Here is a 20,334-nt window from a genome sequence, read left to right as displayed (position 1 = left end):
TGCTTCAATATATACACATAATTTTCCTTACTCGTGAGACCATCTATTTTATGAAGTGCACAAGTCCCTCCTGCAGCAAAGCACCCCCACAACATGATGCTGCCACCCCCGTGCTTTACGGTTGGGATGGTATTCTTCGGCTTGCAAGCCCCCCCCTTTTTTCTCCAAACATAACGATGGTCATTATGGCCAAACAGTTCTATTTTTGTTTCATCAGACCAAAGGACATTTCTCCAAAAAGTACGTTGTTTGTCCCCATGTGCAGTTGCAAACCGTAGTCTGGCTTTTTATGGCGGTTTTGGAGCAGTGGCTTCTTCCTTGCTGAGTGGCCTTTCAGGTTATGTCGATATAGGACTCATTTTAGTGTGGATATAGATACTTTTATACCTGTTTCCTCCAGCATATTCACATGGTCCTTTGCTGTTGTTCTGGGATTGATTTGCACTTTTTGCACCAAAGTACGTTCTTCTCTAGGAGACAGAACGCGTCTCCTTCCTGAGTGGTATGATGGTTGCGTGGTCCCATGGTGTTTATACTTGCGTACTATTGTTTGTACAGATGAACGTGGTACCTTTAGGCGTTTGGAAATTGTTCACATGGTTTTGTTCACATCGGCTACCGAGAGTGTTATCACACAGTCATCCAGAACAGCTGGTGCTCTCGTGCATGCTTCAGTGTTGCTTGCCTCGAAGCGATTATAAAAGGCATTTAGCTCGTCTGGTAGGCTTTCGTTCCTGTGCAGCTCGCGTCTGGGTTTCCCTTTGTTGTCCGTAATAGTTTTCAAGCCCTGCCACAACCGACAAGCGTCAGAGCAGGTGTAGTAGGATTCAATCTTGGCTCTCTTTGGTTGTTTGATGGTTCGTCTGAGGGCATAGCGGGATTTCTTATAAGCTTCTGGATTAGTCTCCCGCTCCTTGAAAGCGGCAGCTCTAGTCTTTTGCTCAATACGGATGTAAAAGGGTCTGAATAGTTTCCGAATGCACTGTACGTACGCACACACACAAACACACACTGTAATAATATTCTTGTCACACATTTTCCTTTGGAGGCTTTTGCTCACACACTGCTCTGGTACTGCTGATAACCACATGACATACCACACACACACCACACACACACACACACACACACACACACACGCAATTACTCCCTACAGGAGACATAAACATGCACGCACACACACTTTCACTGCAATTACACTCAACAGGACAATGAAAGAGAGCAAACGAGTGTGATAGGATACATAGAGAGATAGCGGTTCCACGCCAGGGTAACCCAAAATGTTTTTGGTATCTCGGATTGTTCTGGTAATTCTCACATACAGGCTTCATTTGTAGGAAGGATGTTTGACATGCTTTTTACATTTATATATTTTTAAATTGTGTGGAGAAAATCATGATGGAAGTTGCCATTTTAGGCCCTTTAAAAACCTATATGCCTCCTTTGAGGCAGAGAGACAGAGAGAGAGAGAGAGAGAGAGAGAGAGTATAGACTAGATTATATGAGTCAAGTGAGTGTAGCAGTCATAGTGAGTGTATAGGTCGTTGTCAATAAGGCGTCACAATAAGGTGCAGAGTGTTTGATTTGCCTGCTTGGGGGCAAGGAGACTCCCATCTCCACTATAACCATTGACAACTGTGTGCGGTTTTCAAACGATTGTTAAATAAATATTAAGTATTAGGTTGTAACACCTCTTGAAGAGCATAGTCAGAACTACACATTTCAGATTATTCCACATTTAGCTCGATCATCAGAGTTATAGAGCAAGTAACTCCATGCTTTTCATGATCAGTAAACATCAATTGATCATGTTTTTTCAGATACATGAGGGTAGCCTATCCATTTGGCTTGTAGCTCGCTAGTTTAGTTTAGGCTTTTGGAAAGAGCTTGACATTGTCCTTGTAAAGTTGTCAGTTCGACTAACGTTACTGTCATCACCTCTAAAGATGGCATGCAAATCAAACAATATTTGGATATTGCTATCCATCTACTTCATCCCCTGAAGATTCACTTGTTAACTAGCCATATTGACGTGTTATTAGCTAGCTTGTCAAATTGGCATGGTCCATCAATCAATGTAACCTATCATGCCTGTCAGCAGTAATCATGATTAAACACTCTTAAAAACAATGTTGAAAAGGTGATAAGGTTTGCTAACTTTGCTAGGTAGGCCTATGTTGTTGGAGGAACAAGTACATTAGGTCTACTTACCAACATGTTTAACCAACTGTACAAAGTTGATTTGATTTGATTTGAAATGTTCTAATGGTAGTAAACATTATTAGCTAACAGTATATCGGCAAATGCGCCATTCTGCTGCTTGACAGGCAGAGCCCACAGAGGATTGGAAATTACATGACCAATTGATGTTAACTGATCATGAAAAGCATGCAGCTACTGGCTGTATAACTCTGATGATAGCGAGCTAAATGTGCGCAATTGTTTTGCATGGAGTAATCCGAAATGTTTAGTTCGGACTCTGCTTCTCAAGAGGTGATGATCTGTCTCCCCTTGCTCTTCATCTGCTTCCTCAAAACGCAAATCTATTTTATCCTGGTGTATTGCCCTTTAACTTTAATTTTTTTTTTTTTTTTTTTTTTTTTTTTTTTTATCCCATTTTCTCCCCAATTTTCGTGGTATCCAATCGCTAGTAAGTACTACCTTGTCTCATCGCTACAACTCCCGTACGGGCTCGGGAGAGACGAAGGTCGAAAGCCATGCGTCCTCCGAAGCACAACCCAACCAGCCGTACTGCTTCTTAACACAGCGCGCCTCCAACCCGGAAGCCAGCCGCATCAATGTGTCGGAGGAAACACCGTGTACCTGGCCCCCTTGGTTGGCGCGCACTGCGCCCGGCACACCACGGGAGTCGCTGGAGCGCGATGAGACAAGGATATCCCTACCGGCCAAACCCTCCCTACCCCGGGCGACGCTATGCCAATTGTGCGTCGCCCCACGGACCTCCCGGTCGCGGCCGGCTGCGACAGAGCCTGGGCGCGAACCCAGAGACTCTGGTGGCACAGTTAGCACTGCGATGCAGTGCCCTAGACCACTGTGCCACCCGGGAGGCCCCTGCCCTTTAACTTTCAACTAAGAAACATACTGTAGTTTTAATGAACAGCTTGCTTGTGCTAGGCATGTATTATCGATATCACATACGAGACCTGTGGTTTGTTTACAGTAAAGCTAGACTATAATACCAATTCTAGCACTGACACCTTGTGATGATAATGTTGAACTGCATATAATTACAACAGGATGATACATAACATGAAGCAAACAAATTACAACTTTGTTTCAAGCAACATGTATTTTGAAATTAAATTAAATTAACCTTAAAATATTCCTTTCTGCACGCCCCCATGATAGTGATATTTGCTAATAATGTCTCTCTCCTGTGCAAGTCATCCTTAAAGTGGAAATTACATAATTTAGCAACATGAAATCTTTAAAAAACACTTTATAAAAACATTTTTCTGACAAGCGAGCACTTACTGTATACAGTATATAGTCATTTTCACGGTTTCATAAATTCTTAGAATGTTTGGGAATTATGTATACTGAGGCATTTGTGAAGAGTCGATAGCAATATAGAGTGGGAAAGTGGCTGTGTGTTTGGACAATTAACAGACACTGCAGTAAATAAAACCTAAAAAAACAAAACATCTGTCTCGTCCAGGACCGGAGTCTACGCAGATCGGTGCACCATAGCCAACCAGAGCTACAGTAGGCCTTTATGCAAACGAGCCCTTTGTTACACAGGCCTGCCATCATTCACTTTGAACTGGATACAGAATGTCAATCTTCTTACATTTGGGAACTTTACAGCCCTATTGATCAAACAATCATGAAAAGGTAGGCTCTCTCTCCCTCAGTTATGCACATCAACAACAACAAGATCAACAACTAATACTAGCAAGAGTAAGATGAGGTAAAATCTAACCTAGGAACATTAGATAAACACTGTCTAACTTTTTCAGCTAGTTGGCCGTCAAAATTGCACTAATAAAATTGTAGCCTACTCGTCCTTCTGCAGCTTGCCTGCAATCAAGCACCCAAGCTAACTGGCTAAAGTTGGCTAGCTTGCTAGCTAGCTACTTCCAGACACAAATAAGAGAACTGAACTCACTCTGACCATTTTACTCACCCTAACAGAGCTGGTTAGCTAGGCTGTTTACATGTTATCTAGGAGCTGGCTAGCTAACATTAGGCTCCGTGTTTTTAGCTTGCTACATAAATAGATATAGTAGCATATTAGCCACGCTATGACTGACTTGTGATCATTGCCCTTGCTAGTTTGATTGTATTGAGATTCCCAGCCTTAGTTACATTCATCTGTTTTTGTCCAAAATATTGAGTCATTGAAACTGAAACAATGCATCCCGAACGGCAGCAACAAACAATGTACCAGGCCCGCTGTGATTTACAACCTGATAGCAATATTTTTTGGACTACCAAGACATGTATTGGTGTATTATATGAATCATGCATTGAACTGCATCCATTTATTCTACCAACAGTGGTTAGTGTACGTCATGGAATGTTGAGTCAAATAAACTATTTTTTAAATGTCTTATAAAGTTGGTTTTGTAGCATAAACTGAGAATTTGATATTTTTGACTGATATTATCATTGTCTGTTTCATATCTGAAAAGTAGTTAAAATACTGTCAGTTCCACTTTAAGGCCTATCTTCATTACAAGGGTAAGGCTTGCACTCATCCATTTTAATGAAGGGATGTAGCTGTAGAAGTCAGATCTGGTATCCTTCAACATGGTTAGCCTCGTTAATTGTCTAATAAAAAAGAAAAACCCACACACTGCTCTTGCCAGTATCAGCCTTTTATTTTATTTTAAGTTATTAGCAAATGATTCCCACACACGATGTTCTCAGATGTGTGAATGGTTTTCCTATTTCTAATAGTATTATTTCAAATGTAGAAAACATCTCAACAAAATATAAACAAAATGTAAACAATTTGCTAATCTTGTTTTAGTTTAGAAATTACAAGCCATATGTACAAGTGCATTGGACATCCCCACAAGGCCAAGACTAATCCCATCATACAGTATGTCTGCATTGGGCATTCATGCCATAAATAATCTCACATCAGTTGTAAGCAATGGAACCAAAAGGGTAGAGCACGGATAGTGGAGGCCAGAGAAAAATCCCCTGGAGAGTGACCATTGTGAAGGGTCACTTTTACGTGGGCTGCAAAGTCGCCATGTAATGTATGAGTTCCGTCTCTGTATGGCTGATCGGACCAGGGTGCAAACCCTAATCAAATGGCACTTGTAGCTAGCATGTCAACCACTGGAGAAGGAGGACAGTGAGTGTAGCAGAATGAAGCAAATCAGCACAATATTGCAGGAGGAGATCCTCCCGCAGCTGAGATGCTTACGTTATTCAAGTATAGGTACATTCATAATGGAAAGGAGACACTAATTCAAGTATAAAGGAGATGACATCACATCACAGTTGCTACTAGAACTCACCTCTACTAGTCACACCCTTTTCACCTCCCACGACTCTGACAGTATGAATCAGCCGCTGACTGTGTGATCTGAGTCAATGTAGCAGAATGAAATACCCACAAAATGAGTTCTGTGTGTGCTAGATTGACTCAGTTCACACAGTTCACTCTGCTGGCTGCTGAGATTGATGAGGAAAAGACGGTGGTCAGTTAATGTAGCAGAGGTGTGAGTGTGCTGAGGACCCCAACCTACATGTACAAATTACCTTGACTAACCTGTACTCCCGCACATTGACTTGGTATCGGTACACCCTGTACATAGCCTCGTTATTGTTATTCTATTGTGTTACTTTTTATAATTTTTTTAAACTTTAGTTTATTTGGTAAATATATTTTTAACTCTTTCTTGAACAGCATTGTTGGTTAACGGCTTGTAAGGAAGATTTTCACAGTATTTAGCACGTGTGACAAATTCAGTTTGATTTGATTTGATTTGACAGGTGAGTGCTAGGCTCTTTATGAATTCATCCTTCCTCGATTCCTCTCGTCACCTTCTTCTCAAATCCAGTTGGAGAAGAAGGTCAGAGTGGAGTGACCTCGTACCTTCTCTTCCAATACAGTTACGATACAGTACAGGTGAAGAGATAGGATGCGAGTAATCAAAGAAAGACAAAGTGAGACAAAGCCCTAGTAGCCATCATGTGGTGATGTCACCTGACCTGAGACCTAAAGTATTGTTATCCTAGCCCAACCAAGATAATGTTTTTTTGTAGGATAATGGACTCTGCTTTGTGGGTATGAAGTGCAGTTGTGGACAGGGGTTACATCCTAGGTCAGCCATACGGGGATTGTTATACCCACACCAATGATCAAGGACATCAGCTTCTACTGCAAATATGTGCAATACCATCAGACATAATTAGAGTGAGTGACAACCAAATAAAACAGGCAAAAAATAAATGTTCAATGACCAAAAAATACACTATACTAAATTCAAAGAATCAACACTTTATTTAATATTATACAAAGAACGCCTATGTAAATGGTTAGTAGGTTTAGACATCCATCTCCAAAATAAGAGATGATTGAATAGTTAAATGAATAGTGTCTAATACAAATAATAAGCAGAATGTCAGGGCTGGGCTGGAACAGAAACCTGCTGTCATGACTGGCCACGAGAAACCAAATAGGTCAGATCAGATTTGAAATGAATAACTTCAATCAGACCCCATTTCACCCATAGAGAGGGGAGGATAGTACTAGTGGGGACTGACACTCACGCCCTGTTGTAAACAAGGGAGAAGATCCAGGTCTGTGCACTCCAAATTCACCAGAGTAATGTGCTATGTCTCAACAGAACTTTTCCCGCTGAAACTAACACTTTCAAAAGCGAATACTTGAACAATATTTTGAACGTAGAACGTTCAATCAATAGAACACTCTTGTCCTTTTGTTTGTTATTTGTGCTGTCCTTAAAAATGTTATAAAGGAAATACTGTAACTTGTAAAGTATACCCACTACATGGATGAAGCTTCCATAGTATGGGTTGTGCAAGTAATTAAAAAATGCTGAACGTGTTTTTGCTCTAACGCCTCACAAACCCGGATCCGGGAGCACCCCCATCACAAAATCTGACTAGCATAGCCCCTATTAGCAAAGCCCCTACTCCCTATTCGCTAACAACCAGGGGAAGGCGTATGCAGTGCATCTCAACCAATAGAAGACAGTCAGGGTTATCCACAGGTCTGGGAACAGCAAGCAGATTTCACCATTTTCAAATCCTCATAGGATAATTGCTCTAAGTCTAGTTCTGTTTCACTTACAGACATAATTCAAACGGTTTTAGAAACTAGAGAGTGTTTTCTATCCAATAGTAATAATAATATGCATATTGTACGAGCAAAAATTGAGTACGAGGCAGTTTAATTTGGATACGAATTTGTGCTATGTCAAAATGGCACCCCCCTAGTGGCAAGAAGTTTTAAGAGAGGGATGTGATTTGAGAAGTTATAAGAGATAATTGTTTTCCATAACTTTGCGCAGTGTGTAATCACTGCCCCGGAGTGAGGTCAGGGAGCATGCCAGCTTGCCAGAACCACCCCTTTCGAGCAAAATGTATAAATGACGGGTTACGAATTAACACATCGAACCAGAAAAAAAGCGTGAAGCGGCAGCTACACGTTTAAAATGGTTTGAACTTTGAATCCCAATACGAGGTGGAGACGATAAAATCATCTCCCGGACAATCACTGGTACGGCTGATTAGCTGTCCTGAGGAAGGTATATTCGGAAGTGAATTTAAGTATGACCATCCCGTTACTGTGCTCAATCCATTGTATTACGCTACTCTCATCACACCACTGGGGAACCATCGATATGTCTGGCTAGCCTATCTTCAAATAAGTATCTTCAAGAGCGAATAAAGGAAAATCAACTCTGTAGTTCTGTTCAGGACTACACGGCAAGTCACACGATTATGTTAGGTCACCACAAAACCACAATAATCACAGCCATTTTTTCCAGCTAAAGGTAGCTTCACAAAAAACAGAATAGAGATACAATTAATCACTAACCTTCGATTATTTTCATCAGATGACACTCATAGGACTTCATGTTACACAATACATGCATGTTTTGTTTGATTAAATTCATATTTATATAAAAGAATCTGAGTATACATTGAGGCGACTAGATTCACTAGTTGCAAAAACATAAAGTGACTTTGCATAGCCACATCGTTTCAACGAAATACTCATCATAAATATAGATGATAATACAAGTTATACACATGGAATTATAGATATACCTCTCCTTAATGCAACCGCTGTGTCAGATTTCAAAAAAACTTTACGGAAAAAGAAACACACGCTATAATCTGAGACGGCGCTCAAAAGTAAAATACCTCAGCTGCAAAGATGGCATCAACATAAACACAAAAATACATGATAAATATTCCCTTACCTTTGATTATCTACATCAGAAAGCACACCAGGAATCCCAGGTCCACAATAAATGTTTGTTTTGTTCGAAAAAATCCGTTATTTATGTCCAAATACCTTCTTTTGTTAGCGCGTCTGGTTTACATATCCAAACGCTAATTCTGGTCAGCGTTATATCGGACAAAAACTTCAAAAAGTGATATTACCGGTCGAAGAAACATTTCAAACTAAGTACACAATCAATCATTAGGATGTTTTTAACATATAGCTTCAATAAAGTTCCAACCGGAGTATTCCTTCTTGTCTTCGTGAGCCATGGAACGCAAGTGACTTCCACGAGGAAAAGGCATGATCAGAAAATGGCTGCTTGATGGACACCTGACTGATTCTGCTATCATTCTCTCCCAAAACATCATAGAAGTCTCATTATAATTTCTATTGATGGTTGACATCTAGTGGAACCCCTAGGCAGTGCACAATCATTCATAGCTCAAGGGGATTTCTTTAGGGACTCTGGTGAATACATACAAGCTCAGATTTCTGACTTTCTGTTTTGATTTCAACTCAGGATTTTGCCTGCCAATATGAGTTCTGTTAATCTCACAGACATAATTCAAACTGTTTTAGAAACTTTAGAGTGTTTTCTATCCAATACTAATAATAATATGGAAATATTAGCAACTATGACTGAGGAGCAGGCCGTTTGATATGGGCACCTTTCATCCAAGCTACTCAATACTGCCCCTTCAGCCATAAGAAGATATCTTATCGATTAGTCTTCTATTAATGTGTCATTATTTCCTTATCAGTTCTCATTACTGAACGACGCAAACCCTTGGATATCTGCATGAACCCTTGTCTCCAAAATTAATTAGCGATATACAAATTGGCTTAATTATTTAATTACTAACTAACTAGACATATCACAGAAATACATAAACAAACAATATACAGTAGTTATTTGCTACTAACACAATGCATTGATAAGTCCCTAGTGGGCTAAACCGTTATGACGGCTTGGTAGACAATGGAAAGGGGTGGGGACAGATAAAAAGTGGGAAAGACTAAATTAATTCACTACACACAGTTGATAATTATATTCATTGAAATGCTAATCCATTGCGCATCAACGGCCACTCATTCGAAAATAATTGCCATGTATATATTTACGCCCGTATGTCGTTGTTGTCTTCTCTGTTGGAATCGCCGGTCCATCTGCTGGAGAGTCAGTTCATCAGACAGTCTCTGGTTAACTTCCCCAGAAGACACTATGTCTTTCGTAGTTGTTGCTTTCTCAGCGGCTCTGGATAGTGTCTGTTATAATGGTTACGTCAGGCGTACAGATGGCCGTTGAATAGAATAGATGCTTCCGCGGTTGTCAGTATTCTCGTACTAGACTTAAGTAATTTCCAACTGGATACTAGCAATTCTATGTCCAGGATTTGCTCTTATTCTGTAGTGATCGATAGTCTCAGAGTTTAACAATTTCCAGACGTTTAGCCAACACTACACGCTGTCTGGTCTCCAGGGCCTATACAGTTGTAGTTCTTAACCATTTCAACATGTAGCGTCAGCTCCATATTTTCTGGTCTAATGTAAATTTTGTCAGGAGTGGATTTTATACACTTCTGAGAAAAGGGTGGTCCATGACGCCAACGTAATGTCTATGCTCACATGGGCGTGGCCACTGATTTGGTTAACTTTATTTGAAAACACATATTTTCTCATTTAGAAGGTCAACATCACAATACATCTTTTCACAAATAGTTTCATGTTTAATCACATATGTTTCACAATTATTAGATGTAAAACCGATAATTAAGAAGTATACACAACCTAAAACACAGTAATGAGTGTTTCTTGTCCTTCATTAGATCACCAAATGAAACAAACTCGTCATGACTGTCCCTTAAGTGTCCGCGGACCACTCCCACATTCTCAAAAATAGAAATATTGTTTAATTATTCAAACTTTTGATGTCCAAGGGTATCTCTGTGTTCCACTGTTTACATTCCAATCTCGAACACTACAGAGCATAGAGACAGCGTATTTTATGACCGCCATAAAACAGCCCGACTTCCCGCTCTCCCCCTCTACGATAGAGAGCATGCTGTCCAGCGGACCCACTGTAACCTGATCCTTCAGATCGTCACAGTGTTATGACAGCACAGAGACATGTAATATTGTCAGTATATCCATAATCTTTGGATGAACCGCACAGTACAGGGTCATGTTTAGATGGAATAGCGTTTGTCACAATTATATCTTTTTTTTGTTGCATTTTAGCTAACCCTTTAACTAACTTGAACCTAATTCTCCTAACTTGCTATGTTAATTGTCCTAACCTGCTGCATAAGTTCTCCTAACCTGCTACGAAAAGTAAATTCTGACAAACGGTATACCATCGAGTCTAGTCAAAACCCAGTTACAGCCATGCATCCACTCAACCATTTTTTATTCTATTCCAACAAATAACTAACATACAACTAATCAGAAAAGTGCAAAGTAGTTTCTAGGTAGATCATTCATTAACATTACAATTCAGAACAACTGATTCACAATATCTTAGAACTATACAACAGTCACTTAGAAAACAATATCTCCCATAAAATAACCCTACAGTATGATCATAGATCATACTGCAAGAAAATGCTAAAATGACCATGTATTTGGTATTTTATAAGAATCTCCATTAGCTGTTGCAAAAGCAGCAGCTAATCTTCCTAGGGTCCACACAAAATATGAAACATAATACAGTATGACATAATACAGAACATCAATAGACAGCTCAAGAACAGCTCAAGGACAGAACTGCATACATTATGTTATGATGAAAATGTAAAATGTGCCTGTGTGTGTATTGATGTAGATCAAGACTGGCTGATTTCCATACGAACTGTCAGATGACTGGTCACTCCATCACCAGCTGTCCCCATGATAACTACCATGGCTGCCTCATGGCCTACGTAGGCCTCATTGGTGAGTACACACACAAACACACACGCATGCACACACGCATGCACACACACACACACACACACACACACACACACACACACACACACACACACACACACACACACACACACACACACACACACACACACACACACACACACACACACACACACACACACACACACACACACACACACACACACACCTAGCCGAAAATCTGAAAAATCTGTTGATGTGCCCTTGAGAAAGGCAAATAAAACAAATTTGCTCTAGATGCACCGTAGTACTATGGCTGACCCTGTAAAACAACACATTTCACTGCACCTGTGTGATAATAAAAGGGTAAAGCCATTTGAATTCAATCACTTTTTGACATTATCCTCTTTGATTTAAAGGGACGTTTTGGGCGTGAATGCCAAAACATTCTGGAGAATGTACTCAAAGTTGACCTATTTTGCATCATCAAAGGTTTTTGTGTTGTGGACGCTATCGGTTGAGACACAGCATGCTCTTGAATACAGAGTGGGTGTCATTTCAATCATAGAAATAGAATTCATAAAATGGATTTCTTCAGTACACCCTTGAAATTTAAATGACTACCACAAAGATGGCCACCAGTCCACTCACCGTCGAATGTCAACTTAAATGGTCATGTCTGTTCTATTATCTGTATTTCTATCATTTCAAAAAGGTTTCCTATGGAAGATTGACAGTATAATTTAAAAACAACAGATATTCCCATTCAAGTCAACATTCTCTGATGTGTGGACCTCCAGCCGTCTTTGTGGTACCTTTTGAAAGTCAAAATGTATAATTTATTCCCATTTTATCAGCCAAAACATGACACCCACTCTGTATTCAAGAGCATGTTGTGTCTCAACCGATGTCGGGCACAACACAAAAACCTTTGATGATGTAAAATAAGTTACAACATATGGGAATATGAAAAAATCAGAGTTTAGGCGTGTTTAGATAATTGACATGTTGGTAAAAAAAAAGACATAATATATATATTTTATTATTACTATTATTTTTGAACAGTTTGACAACCCTGTTTGTAAACTTTTAAATGATATACTTCTCAACCATTTATCTTTTTCAGTGATGAGACATAGATATCACATGGTATGGTGGGGTGTGCAAAATAGGTCAACTTTATCTCTTGAATGTTTTTTTACATTTAGGTCCAGAAAGTCACTTTCAGAGCACTTCTACAATGGGCTAATATGTATGGAAAGTTTCATTCAAATCAAAAGGGGTGCTGTCAAAAAAGTGATTGAATTGAAATGGAATAATCCAAAACATCAGAATTTTTTTACACACACTTTCTCCATATTACAGCCGTTTGATGGAAAGGTTTCTATCCCAACAGAAGTGTTCTTCAAACATACTCTTGGTCCTTACTATCATCCCCCCCTCCCTCTCTCTCCAGGGTCTGATGTGACTCCTAACTACATGGACAGCAGTCCCAGTAACAGCACCATCTCTCCCTGGTGCTCCTGCAGAGGGACTGGCAACCAGGAGAATGAGTGTGACGCCTTCCTCAGAGACTTCACACACAACACCTGCCTCAGTGGGTGGAGTGCCAGCATATATATATATGTGTGTGTGTGTGTGTGTGTGTGTGTGTGTGTGTGTGTGTGTGTGTGTGTGTGTGTGTGTGTGTGTGTGTGTGTGTGTGTGTGTGTGTGTGTGTGTGTGTGTGTGTGTGTGTGTGTGTGTGTGAAAGAGAGAGAGAGAGAGAGGTCCCTAGGTGTTTTTTTTTTTAAATAACAGTGACCTAGCTACAATACCTGCACTCCATCTTGCCTCTCTTAAAGTCACAGCCTGTATCTTCTCTCCTTTTCTCCTGCCTGTTTTTTTAGAGAATGCCATCCAGGCGTTTGGCTATGGTCCAGAGGGGAGTGTGCTTCCTGTTATAGAGTCTTTGGCCACGCCCTTTCCTCCCATACAGCCACCACTAAACTCTAAGCCCGCCCCCTCGCTCCATGCCAATGAAATCAAGCCTCAGGACAGCACCTGTGTCTTCTCAACCTGCGCCAACCTTAAGGTGTGTGTGTGTGTGTGTGTGTGTGTGTGTGTGTGTGTGTGTGTGTGTGTGTGTGTGTGTGTGTGTGTGTGTGTGTGTGTGTGTGTGTGTGTGTGTGTGTGTGTGTGTGTGTGTGTGTGTGTGTGTGTGTGCGTGCGTGCGTGCGTGTAGTGACGTTGGTTCAGGTGAAGTAGTGTATCTACTTTCATAGAGGATATTGGGCATAATCTATGAATTATTTAATTATCTGAAATATCTGGTCCTGCCGCTTTATATATAAAACTAACTGGAAAGGAGCCTGGAGGGGGGAATACACACACAGAAATAATACACAAAGGTAACAGTGTGAAATAGAATGGAATTATTCATGCTGTTTGTATATATAAATACATACATGGGTGTGTACGTGTGTGCGTTCGTGCATGATTTTGCGTGTGCGTGTGTAAACTGTAGTGTATGTTTAAACTGTCAGAGCCCTGCAGCTGGGAGTCTAATCCCAGGACTGCTGCCTCCTGCACAGAACTCCTGACATTCAGACTGATCACGTAGAGGGCAGGGGGAGGGTGTGGGGGTGTGTATGTTTAATAACGTTAACTAGTTATTTCTCTCTCAGTTTTCTATTATTCTCTTCATTTCCTGGCCATGAAAACAGCTCTTCTTGTTCTGAGAAGAGATAAGATCTGATTGGCTCTTCCAGCCAGGCGGCGGGCGTGGATATGCTAATGAGACCCAGAGAGGGGCTGATGGGAGAGGGGGATAACTGGAGATACTGGCATGCGCACGAGAGAGAGTGAGAGAGAGAAAGTATAGGCTACATTAAATGAGTCTGGTGAGTGTGTTGTTGTTGCTCATGCTGTGTGTAAGTCAATGCTGATGGTGTATGTTTTTTTACAGGATGGAGAACAAAAGTGCATTCCCTCCAATGACTTTGAGTGTGAAGAGGTGAGTGTGAGTTTCTGTGCATTAGTGTCTGTGAATTTGTGTGTGTGTGTGTGTGTGTGTGTGTGTGTGTGTGTGTGTGTGTGTGTGTGTGTGTGTGTGTGAGTGAGTGAGTGAGTGAGTGAGTGAGTGAGTGAGTGAGTGAGTGAGTGAGTGAGTGTGTGAGTGTGTGAGTGAGTGAGTGAGTGAGTGAGTGAGTGAGTGAGTGAGTGAGTGAGTGAGTGTGTGAGTGAGTGAGTGAGTGAGTGAGTGAGTGAGTGAGTGAGTGAGTGAGTGAGTGAGTGAGTGTGTGAGTGAGTGAGTGAGTGAGTGAGTGAGTGAGTGAGTGAGTGAGTGAGTGAGTGAGCGTGTGCGTGTGCGTGTGCGTGTGCGTGTGCGTGTGCTTGCATGTCTGTCTCTGCTAATAGCAGGTTGTATGAAAGCAACAAATTTGACATCAGTGTCTGTTGTAGGTGTTTTTGAGACACTATGTTGCTCCTCCTGCTGCGACTCCTCTTTCATTAATTCCTTAATGCTTAAGTTAAGTGTTAAGTTTGGGATAGGATTAAAACAAAAACAATTAAGTCTACCACTGGGATTGACCACACAAACCTAGGAGCCAGAGCTTGTGGCTTATACCCATCCACCATCCCTGTTCACAATGCTTTAGCAAAACCCAAGCCTACTTGATGGTATTAGCGCTCAACGTTGCCCCTAGTGGCATTTTATTTAAAAGGCATTTTATTTAAAAGGCATCTCCCAACATCCTCTGGAAATGGATGGATGTTCAATTTCAAAGTGAATCTTGAGCAACCTGGCTGAAATCGCTCCTCCTGCTTTGTAACATTCCTCCACATTCTGTCCATTTGTCATATCTAGTTTACTCTTCTCTGCATCTCCATCTACTCTGTCCATTCATCTTTAACTAACTTCATCACTCTGTTCATCCATCCAGCTATTCACTCATAACTCAATCCTGTCTTTCCCCTCTTTCTCTCATCTTCTCTCTCTCCTCAAAACACATTTACATCTTATGTTTAATTCTCTCTCTCTCTCTCTCTCTCTCTCTCTCTCTCTCTCTCTCTCTCTCTCTCTCAGGCATTATTGGCACAGGGTTCTAAGGGAGAAGAGGGTAGAGCCCAGCACTCTGCAGCAGCCCCTGGAACCCTGATTGTGAGAGAGTGTGTGAGTGTGTGCATGTCTATGTTGGGGCTTCTGCTCCAGGCTCTGTAGTACACACGTACACTCCTGACTGCTGACCTCAAAACCCTGTCCTCGGGGTCAGACAGGAAGCCCAAACGCCACCCACAGGAAGTTCTGTGACATCACATCCTCCACTACCATGTCAAAACAACAACATCGACAGAAAAACTGAGCGAAGATGAAAGCAGAGTAGAAAGGAGGAAAAGTATAGGAGAGGAGAAGTGATGAGATGAAGAGGATAAGAGAGAGAGGACAGAGAAGAGACTGGCACCCATTCTACAGAGAGACAAAGAGAAGGAGAGAGATAAGGAGACAGACGCTGGATGGATGATTCTACACATGCCCTGTCCTATCCTCCCACCCTGAACACTGTGGACTCTCAGGTCTGCATTACCACCCTTTGTCTTGGTATTTCTGAGTGTATACACACTTTGGCTGAGATGGCAGTTTGATGTCTAACTGATAGAGAGCAGAATGAGTTGGTGAAGTGTGCTGCCAAAAGACGCACTTCCTAAAAATCTGATGGGACACTGCACCTCCAGAAATTCATCCTCATATGCATTTTAAAAGAAACTGTAAACAGGGTGCGAATTACAGGGGGGGGGGGTGCTCAGCTCACCTGAAAGAGACGTTAGCTCCCTTAAATGCAACCGAAGTCAAACTTTGGGGGATTGCTAAATACAGCTAATTTAACTATTCTCCGATTTGTTTAAAATGCAGTGGTAAATATGTTTTACAGGTGGTAAATATGAGAATAAAAGCTTCCGAATGAAATAATCACCCCTATCTCTCTGTCATGGTTTAAACCATTTATTTCTATGTAGAGGCGCTGTCCACTTAGTACTGCTGAATTTTGGCCTCAGCTGACCTCCTTTACGCATAGATTTTCCTTTGTACTTCCTCATTTGAGGAAGTCCTTGATAAAAAATAGTCTTTATTCCAATGCATTACATTTGTTTGTTGTTTTATCATTGTTTGCTTTTGTCAGTCAGCTGTTTAGAGCGCTCATTGCTTTGTTTTCCAGGTGCGTGTGGGTACTGGTGTTCTCCGTGCCGCCCGGGGCCAGAAGTACCAGACCGTTTATTTAACTTTATTATTTTCTATCAATATTTGTTTTCTTTCCTAGATCAGCTGATGATGGTCAACAGTATCACTAACCAACTAGCCTATAGCTAGTCACCAATGTGCATCCAGTTCATCCATCAAGTATATATTAATGAAAGTAGGCCTTTAAGGTGACTTGTTTGGTGAGAAGCATCTGATTTTGCCATGGCATAGGTCTACATCCTTTTGGATTTATGTGCCCATGACAACTGTTTTCACATCATAAAATGTCATGTTGGCATAGTTACAGTACATTTTCAGAAATCTCCAAGATCCAGGATTCGTACAGGGTCTAAGTTCAATGTTCTAATTCAATTGTTAAATACTTATTTATGACAAATAACACTGTCATTAATGTAATTCATGTAAGGAAAGAAAGTTACTGTTTTATGTCACACGATCTGTGAAGACTCCAAGCATTAACTCATGAGTTATGGACAGCTCATGAACTAGGATGTAAAACATGTTTTGATTCAACTCATGTATTATATTGAATGTAGGCTACCTGTTCTGCGTGTGTTCATGTGTGTAAAATTGCCTCGGCTGAGAGGGTAGGCTACGGGCAGTGGTGTAGGCCTGGTTTACCCACCTTTTTCTGAAAAATGCATTGAAAGTAGTCTATAGGGAGCATTTTCACCGAACCGGCAATAGGCTACTGGTAGGCCTATTAGAAGTTCATGGTAAAACACATTGTAGTCTAGTCTAGTAAGTTGACACTGTGTGTTAGGGTAACCATCCCATTTTCCTAGGACAGTTTCAGACTCATTTCAGGTGTCCCGACTTTTCAGGCTACAAAAAATGTAGATTTGTCAGCGAGACGCATCAATTAATGCAGGCCTAATCAATGGCAACCTCTGAATGTCATTAGACACACTGTTTGGTGTTTTGTAACAAATGTCTATTTCCATTCATCAAATGACGTGAGTATACATGCAGTTTGAATTCTGGAATTATTTTGGAGTGTACCAACATGCACAGGTAGCCTACTTTTTGAAGTGATTTGTTTGATAATCAGATGAAAATATCATGACTGGTTGTGTTCATGCCCCATTTAAAGGTCATTCATTTTTACCATTTAAATTACATCTTCATTATTAGGCCCATACATTTTTTTCAATAGAGACCCCCCCTGAATGTCATGGGGTAATTCGCACTCTGACTTTAAACCTCAAGTGTGAAGAATGGGACAGGGCAACAATCGAGGAGAGGACTCACCTGCTAGGGCCTCTGACTCTACTTTGATTAGATGGACACTACTGGCATTGGACTAGACTGCACTGACTCTAATGAGATTGGAGCACAAAGTCCAACTAGGAGGGACTGTTTCTCTGTCTCTGACCTCAGTAACGTTCACATCTCACACATACAGACAGACAGACAGACAGACAGACACAAAGACAGACAGACACACAGACACACAGACAGACACACAGACACACAGACAGACACACAGACACACAGACAGACAGACAGACACACAAAAACAACTCCTTACGGACACCTTGCAGACTTTCTCCCTCAACCTCTTTAGTCCTCACTGCCTGGCAGATGGTTAATACACATACGTGCGCACACACACACATATTCCACACTCACGTGCAAACACAAACACACACAAACTTACAGAAACACGTCAAGGACACCTTGCAGACTTCTGCAGACACTATTGTAGGTTGAAGTGGTTTTCTATCTCAGTTGTGTTGTTAAAACTGTAAAAAGAAAATAGAGTCAATGTAAAAATTTGATTAAAAAAGTAAGTCTCACTCCACAGCTGTGTGCGGCAGTTTGAGTGTATACATTTGTATTATATATTTGTGTGTGTGTGTGTGTGTGTGTGTGTGTGTGTGTGTGTGTGTGTGTGTGTGTGTGTGTGTGTGTGTGTGTGTGTGTGTGTGTGTGTGTGTGTGTGTGTGTGTGTGTGTGTGTGTGTGTATTATAATTGTGTGCATTATACCTCTGAAACTCTGGAGTATTTTTCTATGTTGGAGTGTGAGGCTAGTGGAGATCCAGAACACGGACAGAGGTGTGACACACACTTGTTCTCCAGGGAATGTGTGTACATCATCTGTTGCCATGGATACTGGTGGTGCCAACACTCATCTCTGTCAGGTCTTACTGTACTTGTCATCTTTTCTTTTCCTGCTGTGAGAGAGAGAAAAAAAAGAGTGCGAGAAGAAGAGGGGGAGAGAGAAAATTAGAGAAAAGTAAGAGGAGAAAGGAGAGGAAGGGAAGATTATACGGTGCAGGTTTCTATGTACGCTTTTACTGAGCTACAGCAGTGTAAATGAAATATGTGTCTAAAGACCAGAATAAAAACATCTGTAACAATACCTGAGTTTTCTGTGTGATTGACTAATACAAACATCATGAGATCTGTATTGATGTGTGTCTATGTTTTTCCTACTTTGTTTCAGCAAGGGGTTTAATTTAGTACATAGACATCAGCTACTACTGTGAAGTACACTACATGACCATAAGTATGTGGACAATGTCATTGTATGCTGTAATATTTTCCTTTACTGGAACTAAGGGGCCTAGCCCGAACCATGAAAAACAGCTCCAGACCATTATTCATCCTCCACCAAACTTTACAGTTGGCATTTTGCATTGGGAAAGGTAGCGCTTGCCTGGCATCCGCCAAACCCAGATTTGTCCATCTCACTGCCAGATGGTGAAGCGAGATTAATTACTTCAGAAAACGCGTTTCCACTGCTGCAGAGTCCAATAGCGGCAAGCTTTACACCACTCCAGCCGACGCTTGGCATTGCACATGGTGATCTTAAGCTTGTGTGTGGCTGCTCGGCCATGAAAACCCATTATATGAAGCTCCCGATGAACAGTTATTGTGCTAACGTTGCTTCCAGAAGCAGTTTGGAACTCATAGTGAGTGTTGCAACCGAGGACAGATGATTTTTAAGCGCTGCGCACTTCAGCACTCGGCAGTCCTGTTCTGTGAGCTTATGTGGCCTACCACTTCACGGCTGAGCCGCTGTTGCTCCTAGACTATTCCACTTCACAATAACAGGACTTACAGTTGACTGGGGCAGCTCAACAGGGCTGAAATTTGACCAACTGATTGTGGGAAAGGTGGCATCCTATGACGGTGCCACGTTTAATGTCACTAAGTTCTTCAGTAAGGCCATTCTATTGCCGATGTTTGACTATGGAGACTGCATGGCTGTGTGCTCGATTTTATACAGCTGTCAGCAACAGATGTGGCTGAAATAGCCAAATCCACTAATTTGAAGGTGTGTCCAAATACTTTTGTATATATAATGTCACTTTTAAGGTTTCAGGTAGCCTAGTGGTTAGAGCGTTTAGCCAGTAACTGAAAGGTTGCTGGTTTGAGTACCCAAGGTGACCAATCTGTCGATGAGCCCAACAAGGTATTTAACCCTAATTTTCTCCAGGGGCGCTGTAGGACTGTGTAAAACAACACATTTCACTGCACCTATCCGGTGTGTGACAATAAAAGAGTATTATTTTATCAACTTATGAAACCTGGATCTCAAGGTCGGTGCTATTTTCATTATTCTCCTCTAATCAGGGACTGATTCAAACCTGGGACACCAAGTACATTCTGCTTAGCTCTCCATTTCACAGAAAGTTTGGTCACGTCATATCTTCAATCTACTTTTCTTTTCTTTCACAATGTACGAGCACAGACAGACAGACAGAGAGACAGAGAGACAGAGAGACAGACAGACAG

The 20,334-nt window shown here is 41.2% G+C and overlaps 1 protein-coding gene across 1 annotated transcript in view; it reads left to right on the top strand.

The window, feature by feature from the left end:
* LOC129818235 (GDNF family receptor alpha-2-like) overlaps positions 1 to 18,955 on the top strand; it is a 93,381-nt gene extending 74,426 nt beyond the window's left edge. Inside the window, exons 6-10 of the mRNA XM_055873977.1 lie at positions 11,283 to 11,392; positions 12,804 to 12,944; positions 13,237 to 13,421; positions 14,295 to 14,342; positions 15,417 to 18,955. Coding sequence (XP_055729952.1) covers positions 11,283 to 11,392; positions 12,804 to 12,944; positions 13,237 to 13,421; positions 14,295 to 14,342; positions 15,417 to 15,551 — 619 coding nt within the window. The 3' untranslated portion in view covers positions 15,552 to 18,955. The remainder of the gene's footprint in view (positions 1 to 11,282; positions 11,393 to 12,803; positions 12,945 to 13,236; positions 13,422 to 14,294; positions 14,343 to 15,416) is intronic.
* Positions 18,956 to 20,334: the final 1,379 nt, after the last annotated feature.

This window comes from Salvelinus fontinalis, chromosome 21 (genome assembly GCF_029448725.1).
Source record: "Salvelinus fontinalis isolate EN_2023a chromosome 21, ASM2944872v1, whole genome shotgun sequence".
NCBI classification, from domain to species: Eukaryota; Metazoa; Chordata; class Actinopteri; order Salmoniformes; family Salmonidae; genus Salvelinus; species Salvelinus fontinalis.
This window is presented reverse-complemented; position numbering and strand designations above follow the sequence as displayed.